The sequence below is a fragment of the Aythya marila genome (assembly GCF_965140915.1).
Source record: "Aythya marila genome assembly, chromosome: 1".
Taxonomy (NCBI): domain Eukaryota; kingdom Metazoa; phylum Chordata; class Aves; order Anseriformes; family Anatidae; genus Aythya; species Aythya marila.
In genome coordinates this window covers 196,957,313-196,982,455 of record NC_139042.1, presented here as the reverse complement: position 1 = coordinate 196,982,455, position 25,143 = coordinate 196,957,313, and the positions used below count along the sequence as shown (strand labels likewise).

The 25,143-nt window shown below is 35.9% G+C and overlaps 1 protein-coding gene across 5 annotated transcripts in view; it reads left to right on the top strand.

The window, feature by feature from the left end:
* The window catches only part of CACNA2D1 (calcium voltage-gated channel auxiliary subunit alpha2delta 1), a 413,517-nt gene that overhangs the window by 299,119 nt on the left and 89,255 nt on the right, over positions 1–25,143 (top strand). For all 5 annotated transcript variants that reach the window (XM_082781189.1, XM_082781188.1, XM_082781191.1 and 2 more), the window contains exons 8-10: positions 5,087–5,156; positions 5,999–6,049; positions 7,381–7,480. In XM_082781189.1, coding sequence (XP_082637315.1) covers positions 5,087–5,156; positions 5,999–6,049; positions 7,381–7,480 — 221 coding nt within the window. The remainder of the gene's footprint in view (positions 1–5,086; positions 5,157–5,998; positions 6,050–7,380; positions 7,481–25,143) is intronic.

The window sequence follows — 25,143 nt, the reverse complement described above, 5'->3', positions numbered from 1 at the left end:
GTGGTTGTGTGAGCAAATCCACCCAGTTACAGGCTAATGTGTTATTTCTAGTGAATTAATCAACACTGAAGCCACAAATCTACCATAACTTCATTCTGAAGTTCATGCCATCTCTGTTTTTATAATACAAATTGAAATCTCCAGAATTTTCCCTAGAAAAATGCTATCTCGGTGCTTCTGTAAATCTTCTCAAGCTTTAAGGATGCTTCATCCCCCTTTGGGTGAGCAATACATTTATGGAGGATGAAATTCAGCCTATAGGGCAGAAATAATTGCCTACAAACTGAGATAACACAGACACCTGAGGAGCTAATTTTAAGTTACAGACTGAAGTACTCATGGTTCATAGGTTCAGATCACTTTTATTTTTTTATTGTTTGTTTCTGGCATCTTGGGATGAATAAAACCATGGATTTGGTTACATATGGCCTGTTCCCATGTAAAACTTACTGCTGGACTGATTGGGAATGAAACACAGCCCAGTATTATTCATAAACATATAGTAAATACATTCTGCAAAACCTCTGTGAGATGATTATTCTCTTTTTTTTTTTTTTTTTTTCCGTACGGTGACGATACTATAAAAGTCACAGAGGACATTACACAGAGCTTTCTTTGTTAGGTAGGTTTTACCTGAAAACAATTTTAGCTCTTGGCAATTTCAAGTCACTGTCTGAATAAAATAGTTAAGAATTAAGTAAATGTATTCAGTCTTGTCTTAACATCTTCTGTTCTAGCATGGAATTGGTGAGGAAGGGGGGAATAGTACTAATCAGTTATTCTTTCAAGTCATCATTCTGATAGATCTTGAGTCTTAAGTATACTGGTGCAAAGCACTTTATGATGATTAATGTTAGGGATTATTAAACTTATGGCTGTATTTATTTTTACTTACCATGTTGCATAACTATTCACATTTTACTGAAAAATAACAGAGTAATTCTGCAAACGTGCTGCTGCCACACCAAAATTCACACGACATTTTTCTGAGTAGTAAGCTGAGGAATACCACATTTCCCAGCCTGCGTGGGCTATTCTGTACCTGAATGCACTTTTGTCCACATGAACTCACTAAAAGATGAGAGGGAATATGAAATGAAGCTAAGAGCTGTAGGTTGCAGAACAAACTTTGTTCCATTATTGGAAGTCTTCACTGAATCTGGCATAGGGAACTGAGTGGTCTGTATTTATGGATGTTTTGAATATCCATATGAATGTTTTCCTGAGAGACAGCTTTGTAAAATTCACCTTTAACAAATACTTGTTTGTCTAACCCAGTAAGTGCTGCATTAACGTTTACTACCTAATGCCCTCTGAGGTGGAAAGGAAAATAAAGTTTGAATAAGAATAATATAATTCTGTCTGGGATTTGATAATTGGCATTTGTTACCTGTCTTACTATCAATTTTTAGCCTCTTTCCCCAAATATGTTACAGGGATGTAAAGCTGTTAATAATTCATCTGCACCTCTTTTCTTCTTGTGCAGGCATACCTGAACAGTAGAACAGGGCAGATGTAACAGGTCTCATTCATTAGGACTTTAGAAAAAGTCCATGACACTCTCCCGTGCCTCTTTGTTTTCCCTGCACGTGCCATAATCATCAAATGAGTTAGAAATGGGCAGATGCAGTCAGGATGTCCCTTGAGCAATACTTTCATTTAGGCTTCACCCCAGGACAGCTTCTGTACTGCATGAATTAGTTTTGTATATAATCAACAAAACTGAGGATTTCCACTATGTGTGCGGACATAACAGAAAAACATGCCTTGCTCATGCTTGAAATATAGCCAGACCTACAACATCCATAATGCAAACAGCACAAATAGAAAGGATATCAAATCCAATGAATAATTTGTAAAATATTGAATTAACCATATGCCAAACAAGAAAATAATCAAAGGATGAATAAAGACTAATGTATGCACCAGAGAATTGTGTAGTGTTGACATAGTTCAAAAATATTACTATGCAACAATGAAGTACACCAAAGGTGATCTCTTCAAGATGTTTTGTGAGCCAGATTCCAGGGCATCTGTTTAAAATGTACATTTTAAACAATAGGCTCTATAGATCAACATATAAATCTGAAGATCACCAATCTTTATTTTTTTAGGAAAATGTCTAATCTTCTTGTGTATTTCATGTTTGCTTTCACCTTTATACATGAGGCTTTAGACAGTAAGACCCAAGCCAGTTTCCCCAAATGACTTTATAGGGTGTTCTGTACATAGACCAAGGCAATGCATGTTTGTTTGTTTGTTTGTTTGTTTTTAATTTATTTTTATTTTTAGAGTTGTCAACAACCCTTCTAATTATTTTTGACATAATTATAAATCCATAATTAATTATTTTTTGCATAGACATTATCATCTTTAAAAATTGATAAAAAATTAAATTGGAGCAAATTAAAAATAGATTGTAGGAGATCAAGTGTCTTAAGGGGATTTCAGTTTCCTAGTAATAGCAATTTCAATAAGATCCATAAATACTCAGAACATCACCAAAACCAGTGAATAAATGTGAGCCCATTCAAAGCCATCTAAAATTAAAAGTGTTAATCCAGAGAGAGGTTAGGATGAGTGAATAATGCAGTTGTGTTAATTCTTGAGGTTGAAGTGGGATTTCAGCACTTCCTTGGTGTGAATGAAATTTTAGACACTAAGAGCCGAGTCCTTATTTATGTTTAGCCATGCAGAGACTTACTACTGGATTGCATTTACTGTTGTAGAAAACATCATAAAAATTAGTAGAGCTGTTTTCCTTGGTAAACGTTGTATTTCCTAATTTGTGTTTGTATGGTGCAGTAACCATTAATTATGTGATGATAAATTATGCAGCCACAGAATAAATCCAGTAAATTTCCCTCAAATGGAAACTTAAGCTTGTAGGTACTTGTTAAATTTATTTCAAAAGAAGGTAATATATTAATTGGGAAAAAAGTATTGATATGTGGCACAGGAAAAGCTGTTTTAATGGTATAGTAAGAAATAATGTTTTTAAAGATTTTCTCTAAACCTCTGTGAAACTGTTGACAGTCTTTCCAAGACTGTTCAGACTGAAAGAGCCAAGCAAATTAAAACCAAGCAGCAAAATTTAGCTATTGTGTTCATCACTCATTCTGTCATCCCAAATGAAAAACTGTAAATGTGATCACTCGCTGGAATCTCCAGAAGGAAAGGCATAGTCTGGGTGAATGTCTGCCCTGCCATTGTGCTATTCAACATACTAATATAGATAGAGCCAGAAAGGCTCAGTTTCAACTTTGTGGCGATACAGAAACCTACCGAAAAAAAAAAAAAAAAAAAAAAAAAAAAAAAACATAGAACTGAGTGCAAGACTTAGTAGAGTCTTGAGACTTCATTTTACTCTGTCTCAAGCAGAAGTTTTGAGTGTTCTCTCCAAAGGGGGGGGGGGGGGAGAAGGTTTGGCAGGGCAGGGAAGGGAAGGGAAAGGTAAATAATAATATTGTTATAGAGACATTTTACTACTTTTAGAAATAAAAAAATCAGGCATGACAAGTTTTGTTGCTTAGTAGTTCTTTGCAAGTTCAAGTTTGCCACTTCGTGTTTCCGAAAGATTTGTCATGTTATAATTGGTCTAAAGGGCCTGATTACGGAGCGTATTCTGTCAAGGCAATTGGTGTCGACCTCAAGGAAATTATGTGCTCGTATGTCAGGTGTTACTATGTCAGCATACTTTTGTAGCTTTCAGATTTTGCAGAAAAACGTAACTGGATTATTTCTCATATTGTCTTTTGTTACACAGACAAAATGCAGTCAAATTGCATATACCTAAGTAATGATACCTAAATTACTAAAAAAAAAAGCAAAACAACAAACCAGCTAACAAACAAAAAAAAACAAACATACACAAGCCTTGAAAATGCTATTCTTTCCTTTCTGGAAATTTCAGAGACCTTATTCTCTTTTGATTGCAAAGGACCTGACAGGTGGTCTTGTGTTAGTTCACACACAATAGTGCTTTAAAGTGGAAGGTTCTTTTGGTGCACAAATATATATATTATACTGATAAATGACTTGTGGGTTTTGCTCTTTTTAAATGTTCTGGGAACTAATGTACCAACTCAAGTCATGGTCAGTTCATGGTCACTTAAGGAAAGGTTCATTTAGTAAAATCAAAAATAGGCAGCTACTCAAAGCTGGTGTCTTTTTTTTTAATATTGATGGAGATATACTTCTTCCCATTCGTTTTATATGGTGCTTTTTTTTTTTTTTTTTTTTTTTTTTTTTTTAACAAAGCATCCTAGAACTGCCTATAGCTCTCTTTATTTCCTAGACAGAAAGATGATTAAGATCAGGAAACAGCTTTCCCAATGTTGATGGCATACAGTGAGAAATCAAATTGCAATACAGTTCATTTCATGTAACTTTTCACTGATTTTTTTCATTTTGTTTCTTTGTTTGTTAAGTGGTTAAATGGTTTTGAAAGGCTCATTTTCTTCTTCAGTAAGAAAAAGATGCCTACCCTGCTGAAAGTTATGATAAAGCTTAGATTAAATGCTTAGAAGACATTATTAATTTTAGTATTTTCTTTACAGACATGGATATTTCTATCTCACTTTATTTTCAGGAAAGATGATACATTCGTATTTCTTTTCTAAATTGTCTATGTAGGTACAGCTCTTTTGAGCCAATGGATATTTTTTTTAGATATATAACTGAGAGCATAGATGAGCACAGTATTATTACATCCAACATTAATTAAGTAATAAGTGGTTTTGAAATAAAGTACTTTCTTGTCCAAAAATAATTATTCCGTATTCTAAAACGCTTCAGTTGAAATTCTGGTTCCATTGAAGTCAGTGGTCAATTATAGTCAGTAACTATCTCTTCAACACAATTTGGCCCTTTAAAACCTTTATCTACATTTATTTTTACCATATTATATTATACGCTTGTATATATAGTGGTATAAGTATATAGTTCAAAAACACATTGCAATAACACAATGCTTTTTTTTATCAATATTGAATGTTGGTTTATTAAGTCTATGATGTTTATTCATTTTAAGTGTTTAAAAATACTTAAGATAAATTTACTTTATACAACAATATTTTTTTCCTAGCTTCCCCATGGGTAGATAAAAGTCGAACTCCAAACAAAATAGATCTGTATGATGTTCGCAGAAGACCGTGGTAAGCTTTCCTTAAAGGACTGATATATATAAATCTCTTGCTTCCTAAATATGACTTTAAAGACAAAATTTTTAGATTATTAATATGTAATAGTCATTACTTTTAAATACTACTGTTTTCTTCATATAAACTCAGTTAATTCTTCTGAACAGCCAATGTTCAAATTATACTACTTGTTATGCAGCATCCACTGTACTATGTCATAGTGTTGCCTTACATGAAACATTTCATAGGTAGATAATCAAATATCAAATAAGTGTTCGTATAAAATGTGCCAAAATCAGATGTAATTCAGATTATCAGACTGAGCCAATTTTTCCAGACTTTCTGCAAATGCTTACAAATATTTCTCGGTGGTTTAGACTAGCAAATGAATCACTAGACAAGTAAAAGACAGAGAACAGTGGGATTGTTTCTCATGATATTTTTCTTTAAGCTTCTCAAGGCGTAATGTATACTGATCCTTGGATCAGTAGTAGTTGAATAGACTATCTCAAAGGACAAAGTATTTTTCCCTAAACCTGACTGATGCAATAATTAATCTGTCATCAAGACTTTTAGCTCTGAAATAGTGTACGTGCTTTTCAGTTATCAACATATAAAAATAGTGAATTTTAATCAGTATACCCTATTTTCAGGCTTCGCAATTGCAAAAAATTGGTTTACTTAGAAGGAGACATAGCAAGAGAGAAACTGATGGCATATGGTTTTCTACTAGTTACAATAAGAGGATTTTTTGTTGTTTTTGTTAAGATGGGTAAATTTAAAGATTGCAAAGTGTTGAGAACACACAGCAAATGTGTTTTCAAACATGAGTCATTCATATTCTCTGTTTATTTCAGGTATATCCAAGGAGCAGCATCTCCCAAAGACATGCTTATTTTAGTTGATGCGTAAGTGTTTAATGTTTGAATGTTGACATTAGAGAGATAAAAGTTCTTAGATATATTGAACAAATCTCCGTATGCTGAAAAAGGAAGAGATGATTAAGAATTCCATATATGGAAGGATTAAAAATTGGTATTAAACAAAATAAACACATGGGAAAATATATTTCCAAAAAGCCCAAACCAAACCTACATGATATTTGAACTTTGTAGAAGGAAGTGTGTTTTTTATTCATTTAGTATTATTCTGCTTTCAGTTTCTTAATAATTAATAATCAGATGAAAAATTCTCCTGTGCATGCTAAGATTTGCTGTAAAACACAAAATCAGAACTAGAAACAGAAAAGTGGATTTAATCATAATTTCATGAGCCTGAAGGATAAGAATTTGTGCAGACTTCACGTTTTACTGTACATATTTAAAGATCAGTTTCTATAAATCATTAATTTGCAAGCAATATTTCCATAGATAAAATTCCCTTTGAAAGAAATGCAAAATAAAACGAAAAGGAATATTTTGTGTGTGTGTGAAGGTTACATTTTTCCAGTATACCTCTATTAATTTGTCCTTATTCAGGTTATTCAGTAAGGATACAAAAGAAAAATGCTATTTCACAATATGGGAAATGTGCAGCTACCTTTTCAGATTTCGTATATAAAAATCATCCCATGTTTGGTGTTTATACTGAGATATTTATTCAATGCAGTGTAGAAATTGAGCAAGGAAACTGATAACAAAAAAACTCTCTCTTTGCCTTGTCAAGGCTTCTTTTGTTTAGACTAATGTCAAAGGACTGAAGGAAGCACTGAACTTGATGTGTCAAACAGATTGCTTTATACTGATAGAAATGTTCAGAGAGAATTTGCATTTAATGGTTTTAAATGTGGTGAAGTGCTTTCAGTTCAGGAGAGAGGTTTATCAACATTTTTTATTTCTGCACTTTAAGTTGGGTTTTACCTTGAATCAAGGTAAATTGATTTGGGTATCTGAAAATTTAAAGCTGTAAATCTATGTGTAGGAGTATAAAATGTTCAGATAATGCATTGGTTGAGTGTGGTAAACTGGCTCAGATTTTCTGAAAAGAAAGTGAGCAAATGATGTATCATTATGACTTAATCATAGGCACAAGATTGTGGCTTGGAATGCCAGTTTTGGACTTTTTTTTTTTATTGTAATAATGCTATATCATTAATGGTGTGTTGGAGAATTTAGGAGAATGATTGGAAATTCAAGTGTGAAAGTTGCTGAAAATGCTGTTTGGTGCTCTATATTTTCTTTGCATATTTAAAATACTTTTTTAAAGTGATCATTTCTCTTATCCTGTGGATTTCTGTTAGGAGTGGAAGTGTCAGTGGACTGACATTGAAGCTGATCCGCACGTCGGTCATTGAGATGTTAGAGACCTTATCTGACGATGACTTTGTGAATGTAGTTTCGGTGAGTATCTGTTTCTATAAAAAAATTTGCGTTGTCAACAAAGCTGTAAGCAACCTATTTATCAATGCCAGCTTTGAGAACCTGCTAAGAGACCTAAGAAAAAAATAATACAAAATATCACATTTGCCTAACTATTTTCTTGTAAAGTATAATGAGAGCCATAGAAGTCATAGATTCAACAATATGTGTATGTTTGAATGAAAGGCCAATAAGCTGCAGCAGAAAAGGAAGCAGTTAAAGCAAAAGTCATTTAAACAAACTTCTGTGTAGCCAAATTGTCCTTTCTGATATATTCTGATATGTTCTGATATATTCTGGTCTCTTTAATGGATCTACTCGATTGGTACATGCAAATCCTCTTGAAATAGTTGGTGGTCCCCTGATATTATGTTCTGTTTCAAGAGTCTGTTTTTGGAGATACAATGCTACAGAGGCAGTAGGGGGGTTTCTTTCATCCAGGCTGCAGGCAGTGGAGATGCCTGTGTTAGCTGATGAAGAGATGTACACTTTGTACATCCAACCTGCCAAAGAGGTTGTTCCTGAGAAGTTCTACAACTAGTAATTTGATGGTAGCAAAGCAATTTTTCTCATAATAAAGTGTCATGGTTTTGGCTGGAATAGAGTCAATTTTCTTCACAATAGCTCATGCAATGCTGCATTTTGGATTTTCGATGACAATAATGGTGATAACACGCCAATGTTTTAGTCATTGCTGAGCAGAACTTACACAGAGCCAAGGATTCTTCTGCTTCTCATGCTGTTCTGACAGCAAGGAGGGTAGGGCTGCACAAGGAGCTGGAAGGGGACACAGCCAGGACAGCTGACCTCACTGGCCAAAGGGATGTTCCACACCATATGGCATCATGCTCACCAATAAAAGCTGGGGTAAAGAAGGAGGAAGAGGAGGATGTTCAGAGTGATGGAGTTTGTCTTCCCAAGAAACCATTATGCGTGATGAGCCCTGCTTTCCTAGAAGTGGCTGAACACCTGCCTGCCTATAGGAAGTACCTGGTTTGCTTTGCATGCATGCTTTGCTTTTGCTTACCTAGTGACCAGTCTTTATGTCAGCCCGTGAGTTTTCACAGTTTTACCTTTCCAATTCCCCCTTACATCCCACATGAGAAGAGTTAGCGAGTGGCTGGGTAGTGCTCATCTGCTTGCCAGGGCTAAACCACAACAATAAGTAATATAATAGAGGGGGAGATACATGTAGGGACTTAATATACAAAATTTGTTCCCAGAGACAGTGTACATAATATGAAGGTCAAAGGACTGGTGCAAGGAAGGTAGGATTGTAAGGATTACCAAATGAAGGAGATGCTGGCATTTTCAGGGCTGGATTTCCAGCAGCTAAGATCTTTCAGAACATCATCTAAAACTTCAGTGATATGTGTGGTTACTACACTTGACTACTAGCCTTAAAACTTCTGTTTCTCTAAAAAAAGATTTTTTAAATATTTCTTTATAATAGTTCTTTATTTATTTCTTTATTTGTTGTGGAGTGGCATTTCAGTCTTCTTAATACTTGCATGGAAATTGAAGTGCAAATTCCTGGTTTTCTAAAAAAGGCAGAAGGCAAAATTGTTTTGGGGAGAGGGAGGTTGTTATGGGCTACTTTCAGTTTTCAGGCTCATACCTTGAATGCCATGGTCTAGCCTCAGGCAAGGCGCTTTTTTTTTTTTTTTTTTTTTTTTTTTTTATGAAGTTGCTGAATTGTAATACTTTGATTCTAAGGATTTAGGATAGGAGCACTGGCAGACTCTTAATGACAAGAGACAGCCTGCATGGTGAGTAACTCTACAATGATTTTGAAGGTAATTTTCAACTTCTACAGATGTGTTGTAGCCAGCCTGCAGGGAGAAAGACCTGAAATATCACGATCAGAAATTTCTTTGAACACCACTTATTGCTTCATCTTTTGCTGTCAGTCTAGCTAGACTTTTCTCCAAGTAGTAGAGGGAAGATTTTATTTGCAACGGCATTTCCTTTTTTCAAGTTTTTCATAGTGAATTAGATGGTTTTCTTTAGTCTAAATTTCAGTAAAAAAAAAAAAACAAACACCTTTTTATTATTAAAAGAAAATAAGCTTTTCTGCAAAGCCATTAGACAGCTGAACTCTGTTCACTGTTTTATTTGTTTGTTTGTTTGTTTCTTAAAAAGAAGACTGTAATCCTAAACTGATAGAAATTGGTTACTGTAATCAATGCAACTATGCCAGATTTTGTCATTTGAAGGTGTGGACCCATACTGATTCATGCATTTTTAACAACTCTTTCTTTCATTTACTCTAAGCTGGCCAGAAATAATGTATCTTAATGCTGTAAGGTAGTAAGATAGTAAGGTAGTAAGTCTTAGAATTAGGATATTTTATGAAGTAAGTTTCAGTGTTATTACAGTGAGGTCCCAAGGTTGGGATTTGTTTCAAAAAAGGACTAGAAATTTTTGAAAATTTTCTGGAGCACATTTTCCCAGTGGTTTGTAATTTTTAACATGTAAGGACCTTTTTTTCTTTGAATGAAATTAATACATCAGAGCCACTTTTTGATATTTGACTTCAGAACCAAAGAGGACTTTTTTCTTGAGCTGCGTTCATCTTCAGAGGAAAGCAACACTCACAGAAGTATACATAATAGAACATGCCATCTCTAAGTATTCTATAAAGTGATATTTGACGTTGTGCATCTAAGATTTAAAATTCCATATTAAATATTTTTAGTATTGTAATTACTTTCCTATTACCTGTTTCATGTATTTAGATGACTTACACATTGAAATTGTGGGAGAGATTGTGTTCTGATATTTTCTTTCTGTAACAGAATGAGAATCATGTGCTGTAGATAAGAAACAAAAGATTTTACTATTACAGGTGAGAGAAGTAAATCCTGAAGTCTGGTCTTTTTTAGGATTTTAGGTTAGATTTCTCTATTTTTCCACAGTCTGAGCAAAGCCTCAAACCAAAGTTAAGTACCGAGAGGACACTGCTTAAGATGATGTATTATCACATTCAGTATAATTTGTTCTTAAGATTATTCACAGGAGCGTATCACATGCAAAATTTTATAAAGCATTTATCCATTGTAATGTTGGTATTAGTTGCCATACGGTTTTCATGTATGTCTTCTTTTCATGTTTGATTGAAATGTACACCTTTAGCAAAAAGCTGTATGATTTATTAGTTTGTTGTACTATGTTAAAAGTCAGACGGCTCATTAATTTTTGTCTGTTTTTATTTATTATTATTTTTTAATGATCTGAGGATCATATGGAAGAATAACAACAGAATCACAAAATCATCTGTGTTGGGAAAGACCTTTAAGATCAACAAGTCCAACCATCAACCTGACATCCTAAGTCCCATGACTAAACCATGTCACCAAGTGTCACAGCCATGTGTATTTTAAATACCACCAGAGATGGGGACTGCAACATTTTCCTGGGTACCCTGAGTGTGTTAGAGAAAAAGACATAATTATTCTACACTGGAATTCTACACATTATTGTATTCCATAATAGATAAGGCATATCTAAAATAAATCTATCCCCATTGGTTCCTTCATAATCCCAAAAGATCAACTAAAGTGTTTTGATCTAGGTGAAGGAAATGTAATTTGTTCATTATGTTTCATGCTATTGCTTAAGGACGGTTTCTCTTGAAGCATCCTGGTATTAGAATGGCATCATTGTCTAATTAAAAGCCCCCCCCCCAAAGATTATAATTTATAGTTAACACAATATTAGTGAATTGATATATGAATACTGAAAATTATCTGCAATTTTTTCTTTCCCTTCTGGATCTTTTGGCCAAGAAATCAACAGTTGTTTTATGGTTTGTTAGATTTAATAACCATAGAGTGTTTTTAATGAGGTTTTGAGTTAACTGAAGAGCTGTTTTACTGCTAACCTCTGCCAAGATGTTGTCCCACAAAACCCATATGTGTGATGATTCATGCCCACAACTGAGACATGGATTTAAGCTTATGCCAATCACTTCTAGAAAGTGACAGGATGATTTAATCAACCATGCCTGGTATATGGAGAAATCCTGGGAAACAAAAAGCTTAAAAGTGGATGTGCTAAAATACATTAGTTCTACTGATTTAATATAGTTCTTGCATTTATTTCCAGAGAAAAAGGGCTGAATGAACTGTTAAGTCATGTAAAGACTGCCAGGGGTTAATGTGTCATGATTTCCTCTGGGATTTGAATTTTTCTTATCTGAAGTGCTGTGCTTTGTTGCAGAAAGAAAACCTGCTGTTAGACAGAGCTTAAATGTATGAGTAATACAGCTGTTTTCCCACTAATCCGGTTATATGCTTTGATAGCAGTAAGTGGTAGATGATAGGGGCAGTAATTCCATCCCAGCACGCTATGATTTAGTGACTTGGTTTCAAATGTTGACACAGAGAGTGTAATTTGTTTATGATTGTGGGTAGGCTGCAGTTTGCAGGAGAAATGTATTGCAACTTCAAGTCTGTAGAGGTGGGGAAAACCACACAAAGAAAAACACAACTTATAGCAACAGACATGTTAAAGGTCAGGAGCCATAGGACTATTTAGAATCATTTAGCCTTTGTAAAAATCCAAACTAATATGTACTGTTTAGGAGCTAGAAATTAAGTGTTATGAGTATGCTAGGGATAAGAGAATCATACTATAGGAAAATTGAAAGCTCATCTCCTGCTCTTGTGCAGTTTTGCACAGGGACTAATCAGAGGAAAGGAGATTCTGGATTAAATTATTTCAGTGAAAAAAACATGCAAACCTTATAAGATTATTGTTGGGGATCATCAAAGCAGTCTATGGAATATACACCTTTCCCCTGGTTGCTCACCTTTTTACTTTGTTCACCTTACTCCCAAACCGATGCAGCTTTATGCCTTGCTAATTAAAATATCTATTAAAATATTATAAAACTAATAAGAAAAAAGTTCAGCAAAGAGCTTTTCAGTTTATTAAAGGGCTCCCTTTTCTTTCTGTTGCATGTTCCTTCATGTGCTCTGCCTTTCAAATTGCATCTGTATTCTCATAGATATTCTCATAGAATGTATCTATTCTCATAGATACAGGGTAAAATTTTTTCCTTCTAGGAAATACTTTCTTTAAGGTCATTTAAAAACTATGTAAACATGACGTGGGTGGAGATCATAGCCTGAAATCTTATTGAAGGAAGGAGGATACTAGATTTTCCAATGATGTTATGCTTATGCATTCTTTGTTAAATTTAGAATCATAGAATCATTAAGGTTGTAAAAGACCTCCAATATCATCTAGTCCAACAATTGGTGGGGGCACCAATGTCACCCACTAAACCATTTCCCTAAGCACCACGTCCAACCTTTCCATAGACACCCCCAGTGATGGTGACTCCACCACCTCCTTGGGCAATCCGTTCCAATGCCTGACTGCTCTTTCTGAGAAGAAATGTCTCCTCATTTCCAACCTGAACCTCGCCTGACGCAACTCGAGGCCATTCCCTCTTGTCCTATCACTAGTTATCTGTGAGAAGAGGCCAACCCCCAGCTCCCCACAGCTTCTTTTCAGGTAGTTGTAGAGACTAGTAAGGTCTCCCATGAACCTCGTCTTCTCCAGACTAAACAGCCCCAGTGCCCTCACAGGACTTGTTCTCCAGGCCCTTCGCCAGCTCTGTAGCTCTTTTCTAGACATGATCCAGGGTCTACATGTGCTTCATGTAGTGAGGGGCCCAAAACTGAACACAGATCTTGAGGTGCATCCTCACCAGGGCAAGGTATGCCAGTACAGGGGGACTATCACCTCCCTGGTCCTGCTGGCTACACTATTCCTGATACAAGCCAGGATGTCATTAGCTTCCTTGGCTACCTGGGCACACTGCTGGCTCATGTTCAGGTGAGCATCAATCAGCACCCCCAGATCCTTTTCCTCTGCACAGCTTTCAAGCCACTCTGCCCCAAGCCTGTAGTGCTACATGGGGTTGTTGTGACCGAAGTGCAGGACCCAGCATGTTGAACCTCATGTTCAGCCATGTTCATTTGTTTGAGTGTATCCTTCTGTTTAATTGGCAAAAATATTTTAGAAAGCTCTTTAAAATTAAATTCAGTCAGTTTTCTTTATTACTTTACATCCATTTAAAGTGTCTCTAGTGAACCTTAAATTAAGTTACATACTCAATAGATTAACACTTATTTTCTTCTTGTATTTTGGATTTTTGACCCAGATAAGTTAATAGCAGTTAGTTTTTCTAAATAACATTGCTCTTTGAAGATGAAGAAATAAAGCATGATAATGATATTAGTGTGAAATATTAGCACTGAAGTAGTTGCATGGTTGGATCTAGAAGGAAGAATAGAAAAGGACTCCTGTAATTAAGATGCCTGCCAGCAAGCTTGCTAATTTCTCCAGTCCTTATTCTCCCCTTCTCCATAATGGACAATAATAAGGAGAAAATCTAAAAATGCCTGCCATCTTTTTCATTATTTGGCAAACTAAAAAATATAAGCAAGTTCCCACTGCAGCTCTGCATAAGCATCTTTCCTACTGATTTAATCCAGAAGCACTTCAGGTAATCAATCACCGTAGCTCCAGTCAAGTATACAGTCTCCTCTGAGTCATAGCTGTGTGAACAGTAAACAAATATATATTATTCCATTTTTTTTCAGTGAAAAACAAGATAAAGCCATGTTTAAAGCTGAGTGTTGAGCTTTACTCATGATTCTCTTAACCATGATCCATCCTATTCTATCGTGACCTTGCAGTTTTTCTTAAATTTAATGGCTCACTTTCAAGGCAAGGGAGAACAATGATAGCTACAGAGAAACACATTTTCACAGCAGCATTTCTTAATGGAAAATCATTGGCATTCTATAATGGAAAATTGTTATCTTGAACTTTCCCTAGTCAGAGAGCAAATGAATTGTTTTACATCTTTTCAAAAAGTATTATTGATTTTGATGCATCAGTCAATCAACGCATTGTTGATGCTGGACTGAAGCGAAGCTTGTACAAGTTATGATTAAAATATTATTTAAATTCTGCATTACTAATAATTACAGGAAGAGCTTGCCTATGTATCTGTGAAATTAGATGTATGGGAAATATGTCTGGAGGACCTGTTTAGCAAATGTCATGATAATGAGTGTTTTGCAAATAACAATGTGGGCAATTTGGAGAAACCAAAAAACTGTGGGCAATTTTGGGGAACCTGGAGAAAATTTGGGAACTATGGAAATCCAGCAATTGTTAATAAATTAGAAAGAATTGTCTTTATAAATGGGTTAATGAGAGTAGGAACAAAAGGAAGAAATGCAATTATATAAAAGATCTCATAAAATTTTTGTCTGTCCACATAATTAGAGTTTCGTTTTGATTCCCCTCAAAAAAAAGAAGGTCAAGAAAGGAGTCGATGATGCTATGTTTAAGTATTTCAACTGGGGACGGAGTTATGAGGAAGATCAGGGTAAGATGAGGTATTATTTGTCTCATTTAAAATGAGGTTAATTGATTTGGTTGAACTTAATGATCATTCCAACCTAAGTGATGCTACGATTGTATGACTTTAGTAGGACCCCGATCCTCAGGAAAGCAAGTTAAACAGTTTGTATCAAGAAAAGGAAAAAAGGAAGGACTGCTAGGAGTCAAACATACTGCAGTCTTCATCTGATATGAAGTATAAATGCTTATATAGCTTCAGTGACATGGGTTGAGACTACTTTTCATCTAAACAGTATAGACTGATGGTTCTGTTTCTCTCCTGAGGTAGAAAATGACTATTTGAACTGAGATTTTGAATTTATGTTTCTTTTGTCCTGGTTGAATAATGTTATAGAAATGTGGATAATGTCAATAATTTAACACAAAAGAGTTTGGCTCAGACTTTACTAAACAAGTTTGTAGGTGCCTTCTCTCCGGACATAAAGTGATTCTTGAAGACATCTCAGAGTCCTGAGTGAGTCATCTGAGTGGACTTCAGACCAGCTTTTCAAAGTATTCTTGGGCTCAAAGAATTTGAATTTTCTAGGGGTAATTTTGAAGTTCATAAATAAATAGGCTGAGAACTGATTTGATAACAGCTAAGAAGTGCTGTCATTGGGGAAAGCTCTTGCATCCACAGACTTTTAAAAACTGTCACATAAAGGCACTGCAAGAATCTCTAGTTGAAGCCCAATAAATTTGAATGGCACATAAATAGTTAATATGCCTCAACAAATTGCCAGGGAAGATTCTTGTCCTCCTCATATCAATATTTAATGCTTTCCTGGAAGCTGCACTTTAAGCAAACGTCTAGCACTAAACATAATTGTTATGGTCTATTACAGGAGTAAACAAGGGAATTCTAAAGGCTGGTGATATGTGGGTGGTGAGAGAGTGTGCAGGAGGTCAGACTAGAGTATCTCACTGTCCCTTTTGGATTTAAATCAAGAATACATCATTTGTTGTTGACGGTGGTGATTTTTTTCCCTCCATTTTGTCTTGCTGACTTAAATGTTTATCCCAAATAGTTGTTTATAATTCACCTTATTTACTAATGGACTGGAAGGTACTTCATCATCCTTGTGTGATATGAATACATTAGGTTTTATCTTTCTAAATAGAATACTATTTACTAAGCACTTTTGTTTTTTCCATGCTTACGTAACAGTTTAGCTGCATCTATCCAACTCTAAAGTCCACCCACTCCAGTCTCTCCAGCTGCTGCAGCACAGATGCCTAGGCCCTCCAACCCGGGGTCTGACTCTGGTTGCTGCATTTCCACCCCCATGTATGCAGACACGCACACAGAGTAGAGCCCCCATAAAGGTAAAGAGGTAGAAATGAAGTTTGAGAAGGTAGGACAGGCTATGCTGATGAGATGCAGGGCATGGCCAGACAAGCAAGCTGACCAGCCCACTTTCCCCTTACCCCTCTATTTTTCCTCTTTCATCCCCAAGTCACCTAAATTCATCCCTTTTCTGTGCTTGGATCCTTCTCCTAAAAGATCTTGTAGTAAATCCTGTGAAATCCCCAAATGTTTCCCATAATGGGTCCCACACTCCTAGGCTGCAGCCTGCCTCAGAGTGAAAGCAAGGTTACTGTATTGTAAGTTATTGGGTTAATTCTAGTTATAATTATAGTTACAGTTAACGGAGAGAAATGAAAATCAGTGCCAGAATACAGCTCATCCTGACTATCTTGAGCATGTTGAGGACAGATTATAGCCAGAAGGTGCTTGTCTGTCCCCACTGCCTAAAGGGAGCCTGGCCGCTGCCTTGGACAGCACTCCCAATGCAAAGATAGATGAAATGAGCTGAGCAGACTACCTCTGCTGAGCTGAGAATGTAAAATGGAGTCAGTGGATGTAAAAAAAAAAACAGGCAAATATTTAAGGAGGAGATTAGGATCTTAATTATAAGATTTTTTTTCCTTCTTTTATATTAGTGTTTGCTTTTTTAACATCAAAATTTTTACTGTTGTATTATTAACTGTAACTTTAATTTGCTGCAGAAGAAAAATGTCAAAAAAAAAAAAGTGAATGGTTTTGAAAAGGAATAGGGTAAATCTTAAGATCTATTTCACTTTAGATTTGTCATAATGTGTTAATTCTAAGGAATAATGTACTTGAGTGGAAAAAGACCCAAAGGAGATGGAAATTAGAAGCTGAAATTCTAATTTAGGTTGTCAGGAGCAGGGATGTTGCTGGAAACTGTACATTTATTACAGTACAGTGTAGCTTACAATTCTAGATGACTAAAAAGCCACCTCCATTCCCACTTTGAGGGATTGCTTTGGGCATCAATACAGATTTTTAGTGTCTCCTCTTGTACTTGTCAAATGTTAGAAAGTCAGGCTTCCAACAGAACATGGCACACGCTTCTTCAATTTCCAGGATAAACCCTAACTCTTTATTAGTTTAGTAGTATATAAAATGAGTATATTAGTAATATATACAATGAGTTGATGGCTCATGGTTGTACTGGTTAATAAATCTGTTGGCTTGTTTCAGTTTCTTAATTTTTAGTAAAGTACAGGACTCACTAAAAACTGTGGCATTTCAGATACTGGATGAGAAGTGCGTTTCTGAGTCGTCTTTTCAACCAGGAGACAGCGATTAGGGGGAGCTGTGACAATATAACTAAAAATCTGTAATGGGTGCTCCCTCACAAGAAACTCTTTCCTTTTCAGTTCTGAAAAGGCCAGGCTGTGCTGTCTTTAGTCATTCTGAAGGGGAGAGATGACTCACAATGTTAATGAAGCAAGAGGATAATGCAGGCTGTCCATAAGGTTTGGGAGAAGGTGGGGGCTATGTGTTCTCTGTCGCCCTTTTTTAAAAAAGTATTTCCTATAAATATCCTCTGTTTAGGAGGTAAAAACTTGAAGTCATGTTAGCAAGATGCTAGATGGGTGTGGATCTAAAGGAACTCAGGCAGAACATGAATGAAATACTCACAGACTTGGCAAGTTTTACACTTTAAAGGCTCACGCACTTCCATGCTGCTTCTCTGCTGTAGCAGCAGCATCTCGCCTGTCAGCAGTATGCTGCCACAGCCTCCTTGCTGCTTGCAAAGCCCAAGCACCAGGGGCAGCCAGGCACAGCATTTCCCTGCAAGAGTGACAGGCAAGTTTAGGTAAAGCCCTGGCAAGGTGACATTGTAGCCCCCTGCCCTCCCCCAGCTATGTGGCCTGGCACTGATGTGTACATCTGCCTTCTCATTTGGTGCATTGACAAAATATTCATCTTGCTTTCGATGCCCAGAGCAGGAACCTCATGCAGCCAGTGAATTTATAGATGATGGTTTAATGTTCAAACCTTTATCTCATCATATTGGCCAAGGGTGTTTAATGTTCTAAACAGCACAAATTAGACCAAATGAGGATTTCCTCAGTAAATAATGATTAAAAAAAAAAAACAAACCTCCAAAATCACTTTCTAGAAAGTCTCCTGCTACAGGTCTCATGTACAGTACATGTAGGGAGCATCCATATGTGATATACAATGCATGTTACAGCACTGCAGTAGTTGAGAACAGTGAGATTTCTGCAGCAGGTGCTTAAATTTCCAGAATTCAGACACATGTGATGTTAATTGTCCAAGAGAGCATGCTAACTTAGCCACAGCATCATGAAATGACCATAAATGAATTCATCGTGCTGAAAGACCTATGGCCAAACCTGACATTCTTTGTTGAACCATGAGATTCTCAGCGTGGAATCTCACTTTATGGTCTGAACATGATTCCTGCTGCACTCAATGGGAGACTTGCATTGATTTATGTGCAGATAATCCCACTAATTAGAAAGGTTAACTAAGATAACTGAGAGCAGATTCTGGTCCAGTATTTGATCCTTTCCCAAATGTTTGTCTCATACTATCCTACAATAATTTGTCAGCATGTATTTCATGACCTAACAGATTGTTGTTGAATGTTGCTGCTACCACTGATCTTTCAAGAATCCTTTCAGAAGCTATGTGTATAGATACACATGTACATGTATATGTACAGATAGATAAGTTTCACAGCTAAAAAAAGGGGGATGCATTTCAAGTATCAAGAAACACCAATAAAGTAGATTGTCGTATAATCTTAATTTTATTTCATGCTATACTTGCAATATAATTTCAGAGATGCACAAGTGCTCCTACTGTGTACTAGAATACAGTTTTAAATTGTCTTTACAATGTGTATGTAAGGTTGTACTGTATATCTGAATACTATCTATATGCAATTCATAGGATAGGAGATAACAGTTATTATATATATATATAGCAGCATACGAATGTTGAATTTTAACACCACATATTATTTTTTGCCATGCAAATTACAAAATGTTATTGCTTGAGGTGCCTCAAGTTTTCTGTGTACTGAGACCTACACGACAATAAAAGTTTGCAAATTGCTTTCTTACTGTTCTCTAAAAAGATTCTGCTAGATATTTGTATCATCACATAGCTGAAATACAGTTTGTAACTGGCCTTATTCAAGATTCAGTTATTCTTGGGATTAACCCTAAAATCCTATTACCAAGCCTACAGCACCAGGCAATAAAAGGAAAAGAAAGCAGCAAAGCTGGATTTAGTTACAAGAGGAAAGCCTGATAAAATCAGATCTATTTCACTATTGCTCATTTAATATGTAGAGATACAACTGGGTCACCAAGCTGATTTAGCCATGAGGTAGAAGTAGCATAGCAACAAACCTCAGCAGATTGAAAATCAGCAGCAGTAGTATCTAATTAGGCCTTCAGCAAGCTCACTATATTTTTCTCAATTTTCAGTATTCCCAGAGTAGTATTTCTGATTTATTCAGGTATCATGATCTTGGTGTTTTAGAAGTACAAGTTTTGTAACTGTAGCAAGTGTAAATATAGGAATTACTGCTTTGTCCAATTGCCTAATTTTCTATAAATGAAACATTTCTAGATGTTTAAAAATATGTAATTTACATACAGTTAAATGTGGTTTTATCTCATGAGGTGGAGTTTTTCTGTTTTTTTTTTTTTTTTGTTTTGTTTTGTTTTGTTTTTTTGTTTTTTGTTTTTTGTTTATTTGCCTTTTTTATTTTTTAGTTTAGAAATGTCACCAGAACATTCTGATTAAATCTTATGTTAAATCATTAGATGTTAGTAAGCTAAATGGAATTAGTGAAGAATATTTTTTAGGATTTAGCAGTTATGGATGATTGAGATAATCTGATTTTTAACTTAGATTTCATATTATTTTTCAACAAGAATGTTATCACTTCTACAGTGTTAGAACATGAAGAAAGGAGCTTGCTTGAGAAATGTGAACTTTTACATCTCTTTATTCTAAGTATTGCAAACCTGGTTTGTAAACATGCTGGAAATAGTGGAAATAGAGATGCTTTTTTGGGGCAATATGGACTCTTTGTATGAAAAAAAAAAAAAAGTCCATCCTCCTAGAGATGTGACCACCTGTGTTCAGATTGTAGAAGTTTTTTTTTTTTTCCGATATTTTCTGATATTTGTTTTTTAATATTCAGTTCATACTCATTTTTCACACAAGGGCATGTAACTATTGTAATTACAATGAGAAATTTATGCCATGCAGAGAAGGCACTACCACAAAATAATGTTTCTAAGACCAACTCCCATTTTTTTTGTTATTGTTATAGTGCCACCTAGTGACTGAAACATGAACAAAATGTTTTAAAAAGTTTTGTTAATTTATTGATTCTGACTTGTTTGTATTACTCTGTTTTCCAGGAATGATATTATTTACAAAATCTGATTCTGTGTTTTTCAAACTGATTTGCAGCACTGGCACTGCTTTCCCCAATTTCTTTTTTTATTTTCTGACAGTTTGCATTCATATAAATGATTGCTGTCATTGCTGAGGATTGTAGTGTTCCTCCATGGATTAGTGCTTTGTCCAGATTGTATCTGATAAATATTGGCAGATGAAATTTGATTTCTTGATCACTTCATAGAAACAATAAAGCACATACTTGCACACAAATATATTTATTTATATACACATATGTATGAAGACATCAAATACATTAGGAAAGAAAAATATCTTGACCATCAGAAACAGTAATAAGTACTTCCTGACCAAAATGAATGCCACAAAATATTATTATTTAACTCTGTAGAATTTCTTCTTAGTGCTGCTGTTTTTAATGATTGCTTGTTTTGCTAATATTGCATATAATGTTAATTCTAGCACAGTGCACTGAAGGGAATACTTTGGAATCCCTTCCTATTAAAGAAGGAGAATCAAATATTTTATTTGTATTTGAATAACTGCCTACACTTTCCAAAAGAATGATTGACAATGGAATGCAGATTTAAATGCCTTATACCTCTCAGGAAATGGATATATAGAGAAATATATGGAGAGGGAAGTGTAGAAGAGAATTAGAAATGTTCATCAATTTATACATTGTGAAATCAGAGATTTTGTTCTTCCATTGCTGTAGGATTCAGAATCAATTGAGTTAGTTATGTGTGCATTCTGAAGGCATTTATGTGTTGAGAATTCATGCTTTAAGAATTTGTGCCTTATTTGCTCTTGTGGTTTAAATGGCATATGGTAAAATGAGAAATATCAAGTTAAAGGGCAAATCTGAGTACTTGGAGTTGGTTGTACAAAGGAAAGGGAAAAGGTGATAACATATCCTAATAGTGGGGAATTGAGATTAAAGCTTCTAGCCCTATCTTTGCTTTGGATTTGTTTGTTTTCTTCCCTGTTGCTTCACTTTTCTCACCAATGAAATGAGAACTCGTATTTCACAAGGAGTCCAGGATATTCAGTAGTGTTTGAAAATATATGTGATCTAAAGTGTGGATGTCCCTGGGAGTTACATGCTATGTGTTTCTTGATAAAGCTTGGCAACTGGGGAGAGGTCAGCTGGTATCTGCAAAAGGCAGATTTATCAAAAAAATAAAAAAATAAAAAATCCCAATAGACAAGATAGTTTGTGTCTTTTCAGAATTAAATATATTCAACTGAATCCAGTTTTAGGAAAAAAAAATAGAATTATACACATTTTTTTTTCTCCTCTCTTTTATTTGCTGTTTCCTTCCAGACTGCATGATAGCTTTGATCTTTCTACTAATCTCAAAAGTTTTTCAGGCTATTTATATACCATTTCTGAATACTAATCCTGTTTTCTTTTCTTTTTGGAACCTTTTCCCATGATTTTTTTTTTTCCTTCTATAGTCTTATTCTGTCCTCTTAATGAAAACACCTGTCTGCAGAATCTCGTGTTGTTATTCATTTTTTGACCTGTTGTTATATCCACAGAGCACTTAGGGTGGGAGGAATAGGAAATATATCATAAATCAAAGGCAGACACAACAGGATATCCACACAAAAGGATATGAATAAGTTGGATAGGGAGAAATAACACATTGAAAAATACAGCTAGATCCTATACTGTGTGATATAATTATTGACCAGTTGCACAATACTGATAATCAAAAATAAAAAAAAAAATAAGGTTATCCTGTTTTCCATAGTTTCCAAGTGTTTTGTTACATGCCTACATAGTTTAGATCAGATACAGGAATAAGCTTTTTAAGTAGTCAAAAAGTAGAAGCTGTCATGAGTGGTTACATGCTGTATGGGAGTCTTTAGATTTTAACAATTGAATGGTTTGCAACCACTAATTGTCAAAGGCTTATTAAACAAAAGATAACTTTTGCTATCTTAACATGTGAAAAATTATTAATCTTGAAATCATAGAATCACGGAATGGCTGGGGTTGGAAGAGACTTTAAAGATCATCTAGTTCCCACTCCCATTGCCATGGGTAGGGACACCTCCCATTAGTCCAGGTTGCCCAAAGCCCCATCCTACCTGGCCTTGAACACCTCCAGGGATGGGGCATCCACGGCTTCTCTGGGCAACTCTGCCAGTGCCTCACCAACCTCTGAGTAAAGTATTTCCTCCTAACATCTAATCTAAAACTTTTACATTTACAACCCTTGTCCTATCATCTGCCTGAGTAAAAAGTTGCTCTCCTTTTTTTTTTTTTTTTTTTTTTTTATACATATGTATATATATATAAGCCCCCTTGAAGTACTAAAAGGCTGCAAAGAGGTCTCCCCAGAGTCTTCTCTTCTCCAGGCTGAACAGCCCCAGCTCTCTCAGCGTTTCTTCACAGGAGAAGTGCTCCAGTCCTCTGAGCATCTTCATGGCCCTCTGCACCTGCTCTAATAGCCCCATATCCTTCTTGTGCTGGGGCTCCAGACCTGGATGCAGGGCTCCATTGGGGTCTCACAAGGGGAGAGCAGAGGGGGACAATCTCCTCCCTCACCTGCTGACCCTCTGTTGTTGCAGCCCAGGATGCAGTTGGCCTTCTGGGCCTGCAAGCACATACTGGTGGCTCATGTCAAGCTTTTCACCTGCCAGAAGCCCCAAGTCCTTCTCAACAGGGCTGCTCTCAGTGAGTTCTTCTCCCAGTTCTGTGCTCCTGTCTGGGATTGCCCCCACCCAGGTGCAGCACCTTGCACTTAATGCCATTGTTGCCACTATATTGCAGATGATTGTAACTAAAACTAGTGAAAACTGTCTCAGTTTGGATAATTGAAAGTTATGAATACTCCTGGTGTTTGTCACATGGTCAACTGGTTAAAGAGCAAAATTATTTTAGCATTGTTTAGTGGGAATGACGAGCCAATTTTAAGGGCAGTCTGAAAGTTTTTACGCTAGAAATATTTCAGTTACTTCAGTATTTTTTTTTGGATTTGAAATTAATTCAATGTAGCCCTAAGTTTTGTTTCCTTCTTTTGGACATTTTAATATGACACACTTCAGACTCTTGCCTTCACCTCCTACCTAGTAAGAAGGTAAATGTTCATTTTGGAGGATTATTTTTCCTTCAAAAACTCTCATCTACTATGTTGACTGACAATAACATAAATGTTAAGTGTTTTATTTCAAAGCAGATGACTCATATATTTTCTTAATTAAATTAAACCATTTGCAGACTTTGGTTGATCTAATTTTCCATTCTACAAATGATCTATTTCTCTCCTTCATTTTACATTAACATCTGACCGTCTGTAGATAAAACTTTGTTGGCCTTGACCCTTTTTCTTTGTTCAGTTTACATCATGTGTAAGTACAGTACAGTTTACTTGTTAACTGTTAAAACAGTTTGAGTCAGAATTCTTGTCAGTTTTTAAAATGTTGGTTTTGTATCCATAATTACCAATCCATATGCTAGATATCTGACCTTCATGGGAAGAGTTATCTTGATACATCTTGCAGGACTGCTAGAAAATGATTCAGAGGTGGAATTTAATGTTAGTGGCATTTCAGGGAAAGAAAATTCACTTGTCACTAAATCTTCAATGGAATGTCTTAACCTCTATTTTCTATAGCCCAAGACAAGGTATGACCATGATACTTAATTTACGGTTATATTTGAAATTAGCTCATTAAATAATTTGCATCAAATGTCACTGATGAAGAAGAATGTCTTCACTGATCTTTTTCAGATGAAATCGGCTTTTGGTGAGCAAAGCTACCTACCAGACAGCATTTTTATTCTACCTTACAAGTACAAGATTTGTACTGTAATCCTATCTCAAAATTAGAATTCATTTTCAGACCTTGGTCCTTTCCTTTCCTTTCCTTTCCTTTCCTTTCCTTTCCTTTCCTTTCCTTTCCTTTCCTTTCCTTTCCTTTCCTTTCCTTTCCTTTCCTTTCCTTTCCTTTCCTTTCCTTTCCTTTCCTTCCCTTCCCTTCCCTTCCCTTCCCTTCCCTTCCCTTCCCTTCCCTTCCCTTCCCTTCCCTTCCCTTCCCTTCCCTTCCCTTCCCTTCCCTTCCCTTCCCTTCCCTTCCCTTCCCTTCCCTTCCCTTCCCTTCCCTTCCCTTCCCTTCCCTTCCCTTCCCTTCCCTTCCCTTCCCTTCCCTTCCCTTCCCTTCCCTTCCCTTCCCTTCCCTTCCCTTCCCTTCCCTTCCCTTCCCTTCCCTTCCCTTCCCTTCCCTTCCCTTCCCTTCCCTTCCCTTCCCTTCCCTTCCCTTCCCTTCCCTTCCCTTCCCTTCCCTTCCCTTCCCTTCCTTTTCCCCCATCATAGTTACAAAAGCAGGTCAAGGCATGCTGAAATACTTCCACAGCACAAATATGTTTTCATTCCCACATGGCCAATGTACCTAATAATCACAGGGTGATTTATTGGTTACTTCTGTAAAAAACTTCTATAAGAAACACAATTGAGTGCGTCAGTGTTTTGCGTCAAAG